Source organism: Salvia splendens, chromosome 6, assembly GCF_004379255.2.
Source record: "Salvia splendens isolate huo1 chromosome 6, SspV2, whole genome shotgun sequence".
NCBI classification, from domain to species: Eukaryota; Viridiplantae; Streptophyta; class Magnoliopsida; order Lamiales; family Lamiaceae; genus Salvia; species Salvia splendens.
This window is the reverse complement of record NC_056037.1, coordinates 30,645,695-30,659,826: the sequence shown is the minus strand read 5'-3', so window position 1 is coordinate 30,659,826 and position 14,132 is coordinate 30,645,695. Positions and strand designations below refer to the sequence as shown.

General features: G+C 40.7%; 3 protein-coding genes across 3 annotated transcripts; all 3 read right to left on the bottom strand.

Moving 5' to 3' along the window:
* Positions 1-673: 673 nt before the first annotated feature.
* On the bottom strand, positions 674-2,739 carry LOC121809530 (protein BRASSINAZOLE-RESISTANT 1-like). Its single transcript, XM_042210224.1, has 2 exons — positions 2,297-2,739; positions 674-1,746 (listed from the first exon to the last, which is right to left on the bottom strand). The coding sequence occupies exons 1-2, from the start codon at positions 2,582-2,584 to the stop codon at positions 1,051-1,053; spliced, it is 984 nt and encodes a 327-aa protein (XP_042066158.1). The 5' UTR covers positions 2,585-2,739; the 3' UTR covers positions 674-1,050.
* A 5,198-nt stretch (positions 2,740-7,937) lies between these two features.
* LOC121808340 (geranylgeranyl pyrophosphate synthase, chloroplastic-like) lies at positions 7,938-10,169 on the bottom strand. Its single transcript, XM_042208765.1, has 2 exons — positions 8,865-10,169; positions 7,938-8,639 (listed from the first exon to the last, which is right to left on the bottom strand). Exons 1-2 carry the CDS (start codon positions 9,373-9,375, stop codon positions 8,089-8,091), a joined length of 1,062 nt encoding a protein of 353 aa, XP_042064699.1. The 5' UTR covers positions 9,376-10,169; the 3' UTR covers positions 7,938-8,088.
* Positions 9,250-14,126, bottom strand: LOC121808339 (methyltransferase-like protein 2). Its single transcript, XM_042208764.1, has 10 exons — positions 13,775-14,126; positions 13,464-13,686; positions 13,145-13,275; positions 12,924-12,957; positions 12,589-12,664; positions 12,297-12,474; positions 12,137-12,226; positions 11,966-12,065; positions 11,746-11,886; positions 9,250-9,381 (listed from the first exon to the last, which is right to left on the bottom strand). Exons 1-10 carry the CDS (start codon positions 14,069-14,071, stop codon positions 9,377-9,379), a joined length of 1,275 nt encoding a protein of 424 aa, XP_042064698.1. The 5' UTR covers positions 14,072-14,126; the 3' UTR covers positions 9,250-9,376.
* Positions 14,127-14,132: the final 6 nt, after the last annotated feature.

Below are 14,132 nucleotides of genomic sequence, written 5' to 3'. Positions count from 1 at the left end.
ACTCGCCCACACCATTTGGGTTTCAAATGACTCTTTCTATTTAACCATGTATATGTAACAGGGGAATTTCTCTCCTCTTAAAGGGCAAAAAATACTTTATGAGAGTCATGTCTCAAGTAATATTAATTGACCACCAAAATCAACATCATCATCACCCTTTAGATGGCCAAAATCCCAACCACGATCAGATTTGATCATTTTTTTAGTCCGTTTTGTGCGGATAAATGTGGTTACTTATGAATGGTTGACCAAAGACATAAACACATGAGCATGAGATAATAATGCCATCCATATCTTTTTGAGACAAGTAGACCAACACCATTATCATTCATCAACCACTTACATGTGACAACAAAACCCCACACATTACGCTCTAATAACACCACCACCCAAATATACACCGCCCCATCAAAAATATGACATGATAATCCAATCTTTCAATTCTTGAATTTGTTTATTTCATTTAATAACCAACTTATTATGTGTACACTGTATTATTGCGACTACCAAGTCACTATTAACCACAAATACTTCAATCTAATCTTAGCCATCTCTAATAAATCATGATTCATAAAAATAAGCAATCGAATCGCCTCTCATGATGCTGCAAGAATTAAGAAATACAACCAAATCTTGCATCACATTTTTGCAGACTGCAAGAAGGAAAATGCTCTGCTAAAAAAAACTAATCTTTGATTAAGAAGAAACATCAAATAGTTCAGACATGGAAGAATATCCTTACTAGTCTATAATAATCTTGCTCACAATCGAAAAAATGAGAAAAAAAAAATATCAACATGTAATGAACCCCAAGCAACTTAAACTGGGGCCAATAATAATAGCTAAAACAGTAAAAAGATCAAATAAAAGGCCAGACAGAAACAACAAGAATGGAGAATCCAACCTAAAGACAAACTGATTCGGTCTTTATGGGCCAACGTTCGTCTTCCATGAAAACTAAAACTTGAGGCATGAACTTGTTAAGGCCGCAGCAAGAGCAAGGAATGCTACCAACTAACCTCAAATCTATAAATCCTTTGGGCCAGTGCCTCAAACGCGAGTGTTGCCATTTCCTAGGGTGAGCTCAAGATCGTCCATTCCCACCTCGTGGATCCTCTCACCTTCCCATGGCTTCACTGCCATGTGCTCAAAGTCGAACTCTACACCCTTGCCCTTATCCAACTTGGCATCCTGGGAAGGAACAGGTTGAGCCACGGGTTTCACAAGATTGAAGGTAGGAGAAGTTGGGACCATGTTGGCAGCATTCGTATAGGCTTGGAAGTTCATCCAACGGCCAGAATCAATGGTGGAGGTGTCAGACTCATCGCACTCTGGAATGGTGGTTGGAGTGAAGCGCTGGACACGGGTTGGGCTGGCAGGGGCGGAGGCAGCGTAGAAGGGTATATTCAAGGCAGACATGGATTCTTTTGCAAGGGTCTCCAAGTTAAAAGTTTGCTTGGGAAGTCTTGTAGGGGAGGAGAGGGGTGGGGTAACAGGGGCACTGTTGGATATTCGAAGAGGAGGCAGAGAAGATGAAGGGAACGAGTTAAGGAGGAAGGCAAATGGGTGTGACGAAGCATTTCCATCTAGACGGGATGGACTGGGGAAGGACGAGGATGACGGACTCGGCTGGTAGGAAGGAATGGGACTTGCAAAATAGGAAGATGGTGGGCTTGGATTTCTTGAAGAACTTGGAGTAATGTTGGTTGAGGTGCCTCCTATTTCCATTGGGATTGGCTTGCATCCCTATATCCAATTCAACCATTAAACTTAACACCCATACAATCTCAAACATTACCTCTAAATCATATCACAAATATGGAAATACCCAGATTAATAGGTAATTCTCAAAATAAGAGATTGTAAATGTTCACCATCACATCATTGTTCAAAAATAGACAGCAGGCCTCAATAAAACAGAAACTGCTAAAATTTTACTTCTAAACTTCTAAATAAGCAAATTTTACTACCAAATTCTAGAAATTGAAAAGAACAGATTCGAGTACTCATCTATGGCATGCAAACATTTAATCCAAGTGCTAGATCCATAACAATTTCACCTCTATATTCAAATTTGGGGCAAAAAATTAGCTAGGAAGCAATGGAATAGAAAACTCTCTTTAAAAACCTTTTCCTAGATGAAAAAAGTAATCATCATGTAGAAACAGAGAAACAAAGATCCCAATTAACAGATCCAAACAAAATCAAGCAAAACCCTATAAAATCCAGAGCAAAATGAAGCTAAAACGAATAGATTTTTCATCTATAAAAAAGAGAGGGGGAATCATCAATTCACCTTGCGATAGGTAGTGCCATCAGGCTCAACAACCCAACCAGCCTCATTGCAGAGAGCTTTGAGAACTTCATTGTTGTCGCAGTGCTTTGGCAGATTGTAATTCCCCTGCGCCCTCAACCCTGTGTAAATCTTAGCTGCAATCGCCCTCCTCCTCCTCTCTCTCCTCCTGTTGTTCTCTCTCTCTCTCCACGAAGGCTTCCTCCTCCCTGAACCGTCGCCGCTGCCGGCTCCGGCAGCTCCGGCAGCACCCGAGGAAGAAGCTGTTGATCCTCCAGCTTCCCACATCATTTTCGCTACACAAACACTCTCTAGATCTGTGTGATTTAGGGAGTGGTGGGAGAGGAGTTTATAGGGCAGAGGGGTGCAACGGTGAAGAGGAATTAGCTTTGCCAAGTGTGGAAGAATCAGAGTGTGTGTTTGTGTTTGTGTGTGTGTGTGTTCATATCATGATATAAATGTGCATGTTTTTCTTTTTTATTTCCAGAGATAAAGCAATAATAATTGAAGTAATTTTATTACTCCATGTTAAAGAGGGTGATTTTATCCACTTATTTTTATTTTTAATTTATTTTTATTTGTAACAGTTTATTAAATGTCAAAAATTAAAATCGAATCAAAATTTGTGAATATTTAATTAGAAACGTAATTATTTGAACTTCTTTTACCATTAATTTTTCATTCATGTGCCAAATTGTGTATTTTTTATCTAACCAACTTCTAAATGGTGAAAATACTTGAAAATATTCCATGTTCATACAAAGTTAGATTTGGAATTTTTTTAAGTCCCTATCAAATTTTTCCAAGCCATTTTATGTTATAATTTATATTTATATAAGAAGAAGATGCACAGTATTAAACTGTAGTAGTAGTAGTTGTATCTTTTTTGTTTTCTCAAAACTATATGGAGTACTTAGGCCATCCACTACGCTGTCTCTGTACCGTTCCTTAAACCGTCCCTTAAATACTATTTGACCACTATTTGAAGGCCCCATTGTCCTTTTTTCCTCCCTCCATTAACTTAGGGGCGGAACCTGCAACGCTCCGTCCCTTAACCGTCCCTTATTTCGTCTCTTAATTACTATTCATTCAATTTCATTTTTTATTTTTTTTTTCTCAACTCAATTCAATTAAAACAAACACACTTTATTAAAAACACACTTTATTAAAAAACACACAACATAAAAAACACACAACATAATTTAAAATACAAATTTAAAGAAAAATAAAAAAACTACTCCGCCGGCTAATCATCTTCCGGAGGCGCTCGAGGTTGAGGGGGAGTCGGAAGGCCAAGTTGTGCTGCCATATACACAATTCCGTTCCACCAGGCCGTGAATTGGGCGTACGAGAAGCGGGAAGTGTCCGCCATTGTGGCGGTCATGTACGCCACCATAAGTGTGTCCGAGCCTCCCCGCGAGCCCGATCCCGAGGCCGGCTGGCTTGATTCTCCTCGGCCCTTCCTTGCTCTAGCCGCTTTCGCCGCCTTCGTCCCTTGCGGCCGACGGCGCCCACTCGCGGATCCTCCAGCATCGCCGACCGTACCCGCAAACTCCTGGGATTCAGCCTCAGGTTGGCTGATGCCCTCAGCGGTGTCACCACCAGACGAGTATTGGCCACTCGCCATATGCTTCGTGCGCTTCGAGGTTGAGCCCGAGCTGGAGCGAAAACCGCCGGCCCACGGTTCCTCGTCCTTGACGGCCTGCCAAACATTAACAAATCTGAATTGATGACGTTCGTCCTGGTAGTAGGCGCGCAAAGCGGACGTCAAAATGTCGGTAGTCGTTGCGCCGTTTTGGTAGCGCGCCTCTTCGGCCGAGTAGATGCCGCAGAATTTTTTGACCTATCGGTCGACTCGGTCAAAGTGAGAGCGGAGCATTTTAAATTTGCGCTTGCGGGAGCCTTTCAGCTTTATCTGGTGGTAGACCTCGCAGACCTTTTCCCAGAAACACTTCCGAGATTGTTGATTCCCGACGATGGGATCGTACGAGACGGTGATCCAGGCGTTGTACACCGCCAGCGTTTCGAGGTTGTTGTACGGATGCCGGCCTAGATCCTCTTCCTCCTCGTCCTCGCCCACCTGGGGTTGTACACCGCCTCGGCCACCTCCATCGCCTCGGCCACCTCCACTGCCTCGGCCTACTCCCGGCGTGGGATCAACGGGAAAATCCTCCCGGATCTGGGATAATCCCTGCAAATACCGCGGGGCGGAGGGACGAACATATGCATCAAGGTCAAAATTGGGTGGTTGGTACCCCCCTGGCGTCGCCGAACCCTGGGTCCCCGGCGTTGACGAACCGGAACCGCCCAATGTGTTGATCATGGTCTCCCAATCGCCGAACGCGTTGAGATCCCACCCGCCGGAGCCGGAACCGCCGTAGTTGCCGTCGCCGTCGCCGGACATCTTGAGTTGTTATATGAAAATTTGAGAGAAAATTTAGATGATATGAAGAATAGATGTGTAGTTGTGTGTGAAATGAGGATAAGTTTAGGAGTATTTATAGAGTAAAAAATTTAAAAAAAAACAAAAAAATGGTATTATTACCGTTACAATTTTTTTTCTTTTATTTTTCTTTTATTTTTTATTTTATTTTTTTTAAAATTCGAATTTGAAAAAAAAATATTTATTGCATCAGCACGTGACGACGCCCACTCGCGGGCCGGCGAGTGGGCGTCACGCACGACGCCGGGTCGCGCCACGTCGCTTAGGCGCGTGGCGAGACAGCCCGTCTCGTGGCTCGACGGGACGCGACGCGGGACGAGACGCGGGACGGGATGGCGAGCTGCAACGCGTCGCACCGGGGTCCCGTCTCTCCGGGACGGGACGCGAGACGCCGGCGAGACGCGTAGTGGATGGTCTTAATGTTGCTTTATTAAACATAAAATTGAACTATTAAATATGTGAAAATGTTGCTTTATTAAACATAAAATTTGGTAGGTCGAGGGAGGGCTAAGGAAAAATATACTATTTACTGTAACTATTTTATTAATTTGTTAAACACTTATTTATTTATATATCTTTTAATGAAGGGGGAAAAGCAAAAGAGAAATCTTGGTGTATCAGGCCATCCGCAATGCTGTCACTTATCCGTCCCTTAATCGTCCCTTAAATTACTATTCATAGGTCTCACTGTACTTTTTTACTCCATCTCTTAACTAAGGGACGGAACCTGCAACCCTCCATTTCTTATCCGTCCCTTAAATTACTATTCATTCAATTTATTTTTTATTTTTATTTCTAACAAATTCAATTAATAAAAACACATTTCATTAAATAAAATAAAATTACAACATTACATTCGTAAAACAATAAAACAAAACATAATTAAAAATCCTAAAAAAATTAAAAATACATAATTTAATTTCCTCCGTCAAATTTTGCCCAAATGTGCTCTATTAGATCATCTTGGAGTTGGGCGTGGGTGGTAGAGTCACGTGTCCTTGCCCGAATAGACAATCGTTCTTGTATAGACGGATGCACTCCACTTCGACGCGAACTACTTGCGGTTGAGCTTCCGGGGGTTTCAGGGTCGAACCAATTTCCCACCTCGGGTCCTTCGTCTTGGACAATCATGTTGTGCAAGATTATGCACGTATACATGATGTCGACCATGCTCTCCATGAACCACGTACGAGCCGGGGCTTTGATAATGTTGAAGCGCGCTTGGAGAACCCCGAACGCCTGCTCCATATCCTTCCGAGCAGCCTCATGCTTCTGCGCAAAAAGAGCCTACTTTGCATTCACAGGCGTTGCGAGACAGCTCGCGGACTGTCTCGGCGTGACGGGAGTTCCGGCAGAATGATGACGAAACGAGACGCTGCAACGCGTCTCGCGCCCGTCTCATCACGGAGGGACTGGACACGAGCCACCCGCGTAATGCGTCGTGGGTGGCCTCATAATCAAAATCACTCAAAAAGAAGTTTTTGGCCAAAATTATCACTCATCGGTTATCGAATTGGTCAGCAAACCATTCATTTTCTTCCACGTTAGACTGGAGCCTAATACTTACTTTTCACTCATGAGACTTTTGACTTCTAGTATACACAATTGGCAAGAAAGCTGATTAGCATATATGCATTTATTAAAAAAATATTATTCGTTTTCTCTCTTTTTTAGGATGGGAAATTAAATACTAGTACTACTACTTATTTATCATTATTTAAGGATGGGAGTAACTATATGCTTCAACTAATATGACAAGTGAGATTTTCAAGCAGACTTATTAGATTTCAGTTTCGGCGTGGAATAAATAGGTGTGAGTGTGATCATAGCCACAATTATTTCACTATAACCTTCAAATAAATGGCATACTTTATCTGTTGCTGAAGGGATTAAATCCTATTAGCCACAAATCAAAATTATTCTTAGAGAGTGGAAAAAACAACTTAATCCCTGTCTGGCACGCAGTTAATCAACTGAATTTTTTTTTAGTTCAAGATGCCTCAATTATTCGACGATTTTTATGTCTGAATTGAACCAAACAACATGCTGATTGTAGTAAAAAATTTATAACACTAATCAAACCAATGATGAGGAAGTATCCACGGATTACACTAAAAAACTGCAATTTTACCGATAATATTGGTAATTCCTGTTTTTTGTTGTTGAAAAGTGTTACTGATTGAATATATCCATCTGTACGTAATTATGTTTTAGTTTAAACATACCTCATAGTTAAATGTTTTACTACCCTATAAATATGCCTAATTTTCATCATTATGTATTAGTCGGACCACATATTAATTTCCTTGATGGAAGCCCAATTATCCAGCTGGACTAGTCCAAAACCTGAACCGTTAAAGTTAGGATTGAATATTTATAACTAGATAAAATCGCAACTCGATTAGTCTGCTCTCAATTAACCCGCAACCCGAGCAGGATTGGCTTGAAAATCTTCTAAGCTGACCAGATTGACATCTTTACTTGCAATAGCGCTAAAAACCTGCCGATCACATATGACAAGTTTTTATGAGCACTACTGCGAGTGCCTTCGCCAACTTTGCTCTTTCTTATCAAACTCTTACAATAGATTTATCAAAAGTCGTGCATTATCTTCAAAGTTAATACTCCACTACTAGGCGCCAAATCTCATTAAAATATAGTAGTAACAAGTTAGTTATTCCATCCAATTTAATATATGGTCTAATTTGGTTAATAAGTCAAAATGGACCAAATATTTAAGGTGGATAGGAATTCATAGTAATGCTGTTAATTCCATGCTGATGCTAATCCATACCAAACAAAATTTAGGCACTTAGGATAATATTTATTATTTGGATTGACAGGGACTTAAATTTGAGCTGACTTTTTATTTTTAAATAATCTTTTATGTGCGTTTGTTAATAGAGGAGTACTAATCTTTGATGCTGCGATATTCAAAGGTTCAATTCTGCAAATCGATGATCATATGCAAAATATAACTGTCTCTTCACACTCTTTAACTAGAAAGTGATTAATAAATCCTACTCCAAAGAAAATCTAAACCTCGAAAATCTGATCAACCACACCAAAGAAAATTGCTGGATATCACCAAGAGGCTGTCCACATTCATGAACCAAGCTTAACCAACACTATTACTACACTTTTACCATTATTACATTCAATCTAACAATGCACAGAATCTGCATAATAAAAAAAAACAGATTAGCAGACAACAACAAGTGAGATTATAAGATTATAAGAAACCATATAAGTTGATATCCAAAAGAATTGCTATGCAATTTCATGGCATAGCAAAACATCTCTTCAATATTTCTACAACAGACACCAAAGGTTTTTTTTTTTGATAGCAGAACTAGTTCTGCCTGTGAGCAATGTAATCCGCCAGCGCAGCGAGCGGGGCCGCCTTGAGCGGATCAAAGTCGGACAGCTGCGCCTTGGCCTCCTCGTTGAGCTTCTCGGCAAACTCGACCGCCTTGTCGAGCCCCAGCAGCTTCGGATATGTGGTCTTGTCGACAGCCAAGTCCTTCCCGGCCGTCTTCCCTAACTCCTCCGACGACTTTGTAACATCCAAAATGTCATCCACAACTTGGAAGAGCAGACCGATCTTCCTAGCAAAAGTTCTTAATTTCTCAACTTGATCGTTGCTTCCACCTCCCAATATAGCCCCCAAAACTACAGAGGCCTCTAGCAATGCGGCAGTTTTGTGAATGTGTATGAATTCCAATGTGTCTAACCCTACATTTGTGTCGCCGGTGCAGTTGAGGTCCACCACCTGCCCCGCCACCAGCCCCTCCGTCCCGATCGCCTTCGCCAGCTCCCCCACCGCCGCCAGTATCCTCTCCGGCGCCACCCCGACCATGGCCGTCGCCATGAATTCAAACGCGAATGCCAACAAAGCATCACCTGTAATAACAGAAATTTCAATAAACAAAACAAAAAAAAGGTTCATTGCTAACTAGTAATTTATTTACTGCAAAATTAATACTACTCCCTTTGGTGTGAATTAAAAAAGTGAGGGCATTATTTCGCTAATAAATTGAAAAATCAATACAGTAGAATTTAAGCATTAATTTATAATTAAATCAAAGTAAATCTGAAGTGAAGAATTTAGGGGTAAATCAGCAACACCTGCGAGCACGGCGACGTCCTCGCCGAAGACCTTGTGATTGGTTGGCTTGCCGCGGCGGAGGTCGTCATTGTCCATACACGGCAGATCGTCGTGGATGAGCGACATCGTGTGGATCATCTCGACGGCGCAGGCGGCGGGGATGGCGGCGGACTGGGGGCCGCCGACGATCTCGCAGGCGGCGATGCAGAGCATGGGGCGGACGCGCTTGCCGCCGGCGAGGAGCGAGTAGCGCATGGCCTCGTGGATCATCGGCGGATTCCTGACCGCCACAGCGTCGTCGAGCGCCCTGTTGACATGATTGGCCTTGTCGAGGACGTAGGCGTTGAAATTGAAGGGCGCCGAGATTCTGGGCTCCTCGCCGGTGAGCACGGCGGAGATAGCGATTAGCCTCGACGATTTGAGGAAAAGCGGTTGGAATCTGATGGATCCGAGCAGAGATTTGGAGGGGGAAGGGTGCTTCAAGATTGAGAGGTTTTGGACCCAGGCATCCACCAGATTCATGGACCTCATTTTATCCTTTTCAATGAATTGAATATTCAGAGTCTCAGAAAGTCAGTTGATGGAGTTTAATTAAAGTCGTCCACAAATGTGCACACATATTTATATGGAGTATATACACACTCACTCACGGTCTGAGCCTGTGTGCGAGAGAGAGTGGAAGAGAAGAGATAGGGTTTTGGATGAGGAGGGCAAAAATCAACCTACTACTAGTGATATAGGAATGGTGTTAAAAAATATTGAGTCAATATGTTTAAACCAAAAATATTTGTGTCGTTTTTTATGGTCAAATGTGAATGCTTTAATCAACATCAATAATCTTTGTAGTAGATGCAAAAATCAAAATCGATCAAATATAAAGAGCGGTCGACTAAGTAATTGATTATTGTATGATATTTTAAATATAGAAGAGTATATATTTAAATGATAGCTGTAAATTATATGGTTATTATTGATCCATTTTGGCTTTTACATACAGACAGTATTTTTATTTTACTATCTAAAAGGTAATTCTGAGAAATCAAATTTGGCATTGTTTAGTTTAAGATACTTGTATAATTACAATTAGGTGGCCAACAAAATGAATCTTTAGATCTAGAATCATTGGTCATTTTACAGAATTCTATACAAAATGAATCTTTAAATCAGATTTATTTACATTTGATCTAGCTTGTAACAAATAAATATAGCATAAAAATCCAAAAAATAAACATGTAAGATCATAATATAAGAATAAGAGAAGACCAACATATTGATGTCGGGCCGGGTTATGGGGGCGCACGGGCTTAACTCAGTTGGTTCCTGGGTGGTAGATTGTCCCTAAGCAGACAGGATCGAATGCTGGCAGCCGCAGTGTGGGAGTTTCACCACTGTGGTGGCTCCTTGTGTGCTGGTTACCAGTATAAGTTCCTCCCACCTAATGGGCCGCTGAGGTACCGTGTTTGAACCCCTCCATAGCGATGTCGGGCCGGGTTATGGGGGCGCCTGGGGTGAGCGAATCACCTTTTGTCCCTAAGAGAAGACCAACATAACGAATAGATATCAATTCGTACAAACCAAAAAAGTACAATCTTCATTAGCAAAAAAAAATCATATTTTTCCATTTTGGATCACCAAACAAAATTAGTTTTGTCTCTTTAATAAGAGCATCATTTTCCACTAATAACAATTCAATCATTTTTTCCATCTCTCTCCTACTTGATTTTATGTGTCCTCTATAACTAAGACTACATTCTATAGACGAAGATAACTTGGGGTATGGAGTAGTTACAATTCGCATACACTCACATTAGTTGAAGAGTCGCCTCATATTTTCCTTAACCTCAACAATGGAGTGAATAAAATTCTCAAACAAATAGTAGTAACCATTTCGATAGTAATATACTTCATCATCCATAATAAAATATCTCATTTTACCCCAAAATACTAGTAGTAATAAATCTCTAATTTACATTATCAATTTCTACAATTTTTGATATGTAGATCTCACATTTTACAAATTCATTTCACTCCATTCTATTACTATGAAACTTATATATAAAAAATAAAACTCATTTTCAAGTATACTACTTTTTTCTAGCCACGTTTCTTAAAACTTATGTCATACTAATACTTTGTAGTGTTTGGTACCAAGTGAAATCAGTACGTCTCCAAGTCATGTTAGTTTCAAAATCAACCTCTAGTTTCCGTGGCATGACTGTAACGACTACTATAATATACTCCTTCCGTACCATTAAATATGAAACATTTGGTTCTCGGCATGAGATTTTATGTAGTGTTGTTTTGTGAGTTAATAAAGAGAGAGTATAGTAAAAGGAATAAAAAGTACAGAGAGTGTTGTTTCCATTTTTAGAAACGTTTCATTTTTAATTAGACAACTCAAAATATCTAATGGGACAGAGGGAGTATGTAGGAAAAATAATCCGCAGCCATTAAAATTTAGAAACGATTAATATATGTAAGAAAGAAAGGGTTTAGCAATGAATCTTTGTAACATCGGAGCAGGAAACCAGTATTACGTCAAATGTCTATATATTCTAATTGGTTAGAATGAATCTTTGTTTTTAAAGCACAGCCAAAATAGACCAACTAAAGATAGTACAGTAACTGAATCAATGAATATCACACATTTCCAGTCAATTATGCAATTGTCGTCAAAATATTCTAATTGGTTAGTAGTAATAAACAAAAATCCTCCTTTTCTGACTCTAAATTTTATGATTGCGGTACGAAATTGACTAATAACAGCAGTAAGCATTCCATGATACGAGAAAACAAGTTAATGATGTTGTTAATTATTGTGATAAATCATTCATCTCTGCGGTCCTTTTTGAGAAAATATCACATTAGATGGAATCCTCAAAAGTAAGAATCTTTACTTACCTCTAGAAGGAAGGAAGTACCTCGAATCTTGAAAATGCAGTGGATCATTACCCCATGAAGTCCACCCTTGGATCATCTCTCTAGCAAACAGTTCTATGCAACGTGCAGGTTTGGGTCCCGGGATGTAGTCCAGTAGCAACTCTGATCAGAGAAAATAAATAAGGATCAAAGCAACAACACACTACGATTCAAGTAGGTGAAAAGCTCGCTGCAAGAATACCTCCAATTGGGGGTTTCCTTGAATGATCTCCTGGAACACTGATGAACACTTGGTTGTCTGGAATTGCTATCGGTCTCTGCAACTCTTCAGAATCCATCCCCTGCATGGACTGGATCATCAACATTGGGAACAGAACGACAGCAGACTGAAAACTTGACCACTCAGCCTCACCTTTCCATCAATGAGACCCAGGAGAAGACATTCGTATGGTCTGTGATGGAAGAGATCCAATTCACCAATCAAGGAGCCGTCCGCCTTCACCTATCACTGGATTTATAAATAAACAGAACGCCCTGCTGTGCTTGTTAATAGTGCGAGGATACAACGATACCTTCAGCCAGTAAAACGTAGCAGCAGACTTGACTCCCCATTTGGGAAAAAGTTCATTCTCCACAATGGTTCGCAATTTTTCCCGATTGGTTACCCATAAGGCTACTAAAGCTCCACCACTATGCGTGAGTTGCTTTACAGGAAGAGATAAAAAGTACTTATTAGGCAAAGTCTGGTACCTGCAGGTGGAAAACCAAAGAATTGGCAAAGCAAATGAACTTTATGAGCATGTGATAGTAGTAACTTTTTTCTGCACCAGTGTTAGTAAAAAACAAAGAACTTCATGAGCATACTTTTGTTTCTGATGAGCACTGCTATTCTCCCACGGAGGATCAATCACTATTAGATTGAAGCCACAATCAGATTCCACTGCCAGAGATCAACATGAAACCTTAGTACAATTTGTAAAAAAGCATAGGACGTTAAGTCCCAGAACCATGCAAAGAATGGAAGAATATAAGCTAATAACTTCTAAACCATGCAAAACATATAAGACTGGCAGAAACACAGCCAATAATAGTACACTACAAATTGGTGTTGTAATGAATAACTTTTATCCACCAAATACACTAAGATCAGACATGTGAAACGACACGTTTTAATCTTAACAAGGAACTAAGTTCCTTACCGGGAATCAGCTTGTGAATCTGCTTCAGATCGGACTTCCTTGTTGACAAGGAAAACAAAGCATATAAAAAGTTAGTTTGAACGCCACCAAAATCAACTTCCCAGCAAAAAAAGCCACCAACATGATCCATGGCATAATCATTAAGCAATTAAATTCTATCTGTTAGTTAAACAATTGAGTATCAATACAAGCTAGCTCTTGGAAATAGTTTGAACACATACCATATAGAAACAACTTTTCTTCGGCAATATGTATTTGTGCTCCAATAGTTCAGCTTCTATGTCATGACTCGACTCATTGGTGATTAAGTTGTCAAAGACAGGAACCTCTCTTTGATATGAGGACCCAATACCTGAAGATTTGAAGGGAAATTTATGCCCGTGGGCAGCAAAATCAACAAGATGCATCCAATTATCATTTTTATCTCAATCAGCTATTAAAATCAAACAATTCCATAATCCAGATCAACGTTGATTTCAGTATTGGAAGAAGACGATCGTAATGCCACAGCAATATAAATCTTATGTGATAAACCCTGACCTGCATTTTCAACCGCACTGCCGTCATCTCCAACCTTAAGAACAATCTCGTAAAATGGAGCTTGCCAAACGCTCCCTAACTCCACAAAATCTAGGTCACGCTCCGCAGAAGTCGATTCTCCGCAATTTTCCTCTCCATCAACCCTCAGATTCCTCAAAACTTGCAGCAGCTCACTATCACCGAGCAAAGCTTCATGCGCCTTCAATAAACCCACTCTCACCTCCTACATCCGAAACCACAACACGAACAATCATTTATTTTGAAAGGCATGAATAAAACATAATATTTCCCGCGCTTGTTTGGTTAATCACCTGATGCCGTCGTTCGGCCAATTTCTCCCGCGAGTTGAGCGCCTGAGATATCTTCTTGTCCTTGCTGCGGAATTTGCGCTTTTTAGGGTTTTTGGGCGAAACATCGGGATTACAGATTGAAGGATACGAATAGGGGAAGAAGCGGGAGTAGTAGGTGGACGGAGAAACCCTAAACCGGGTGTATGATCGGTTCAGGAGCCGAACAGGATCGATGAAGAATGCGTTGGCTTCATCAAGCCTATAGATGCCCGATTTCAGGAAGGCAGCTAACCGACCGTCCGGTTCGGAGGCAACCATTACCGGCGACGGTGAGTTGCGGTTTCTGTTAGGGGAATTTAGATAAGTTTACTGCACACCA

Coding starts and splice junctions, on each gene's coding strand:
- LOC121809530 (XM_042210224.1), bottom strand. CDS start 2,584: ATGATGTGGGAAGCTGGAGGATCAACAGCTTCTTCCTCGGGTGCTGCC. Junction 1,747..2,296: donor ATGGCACTACCTATCGCAAG/GTGAATTGATGA, acceptor AATTGGATATAG/GGATGCAAGCCAATCCCAAT.
- LOC121808340 (XM_042208765.1), bottom strand. CDS start 9,375: ATGAGGTCCATGAATCTGGTGGATGCCTGGGTCCAAAACCTCTCAATC. Junction 8,640..8,864: donor GGACGTCGCCGTGCTCGCAG/GTGTTGCTGATT, acceptor CTGTTATTACAG/GTGATGCTTTGTTGGCATTC.
- LOC121808339 (XM_042208764.1), bottom strand. CDS start 14,071: ATGGTTGCCTCCGAACCGGACGGTCGGTTAGCTGCCTTCCTGAAATCG. Junction 12,665..12,923: donor GATTCACAAGCTGATTCCCG/GTAAGGAACTTA, acceptor GATCTCTGGCAG/TGGAATCTGATTGTGGCTTC. Junction 12,066..12,136: donor TGGGTCTCATTGATGGAAAG/GTGAGGCTGAGT, acceptor CAGTCCATGCAG/GGGATGGATTCTGAAGAGTT.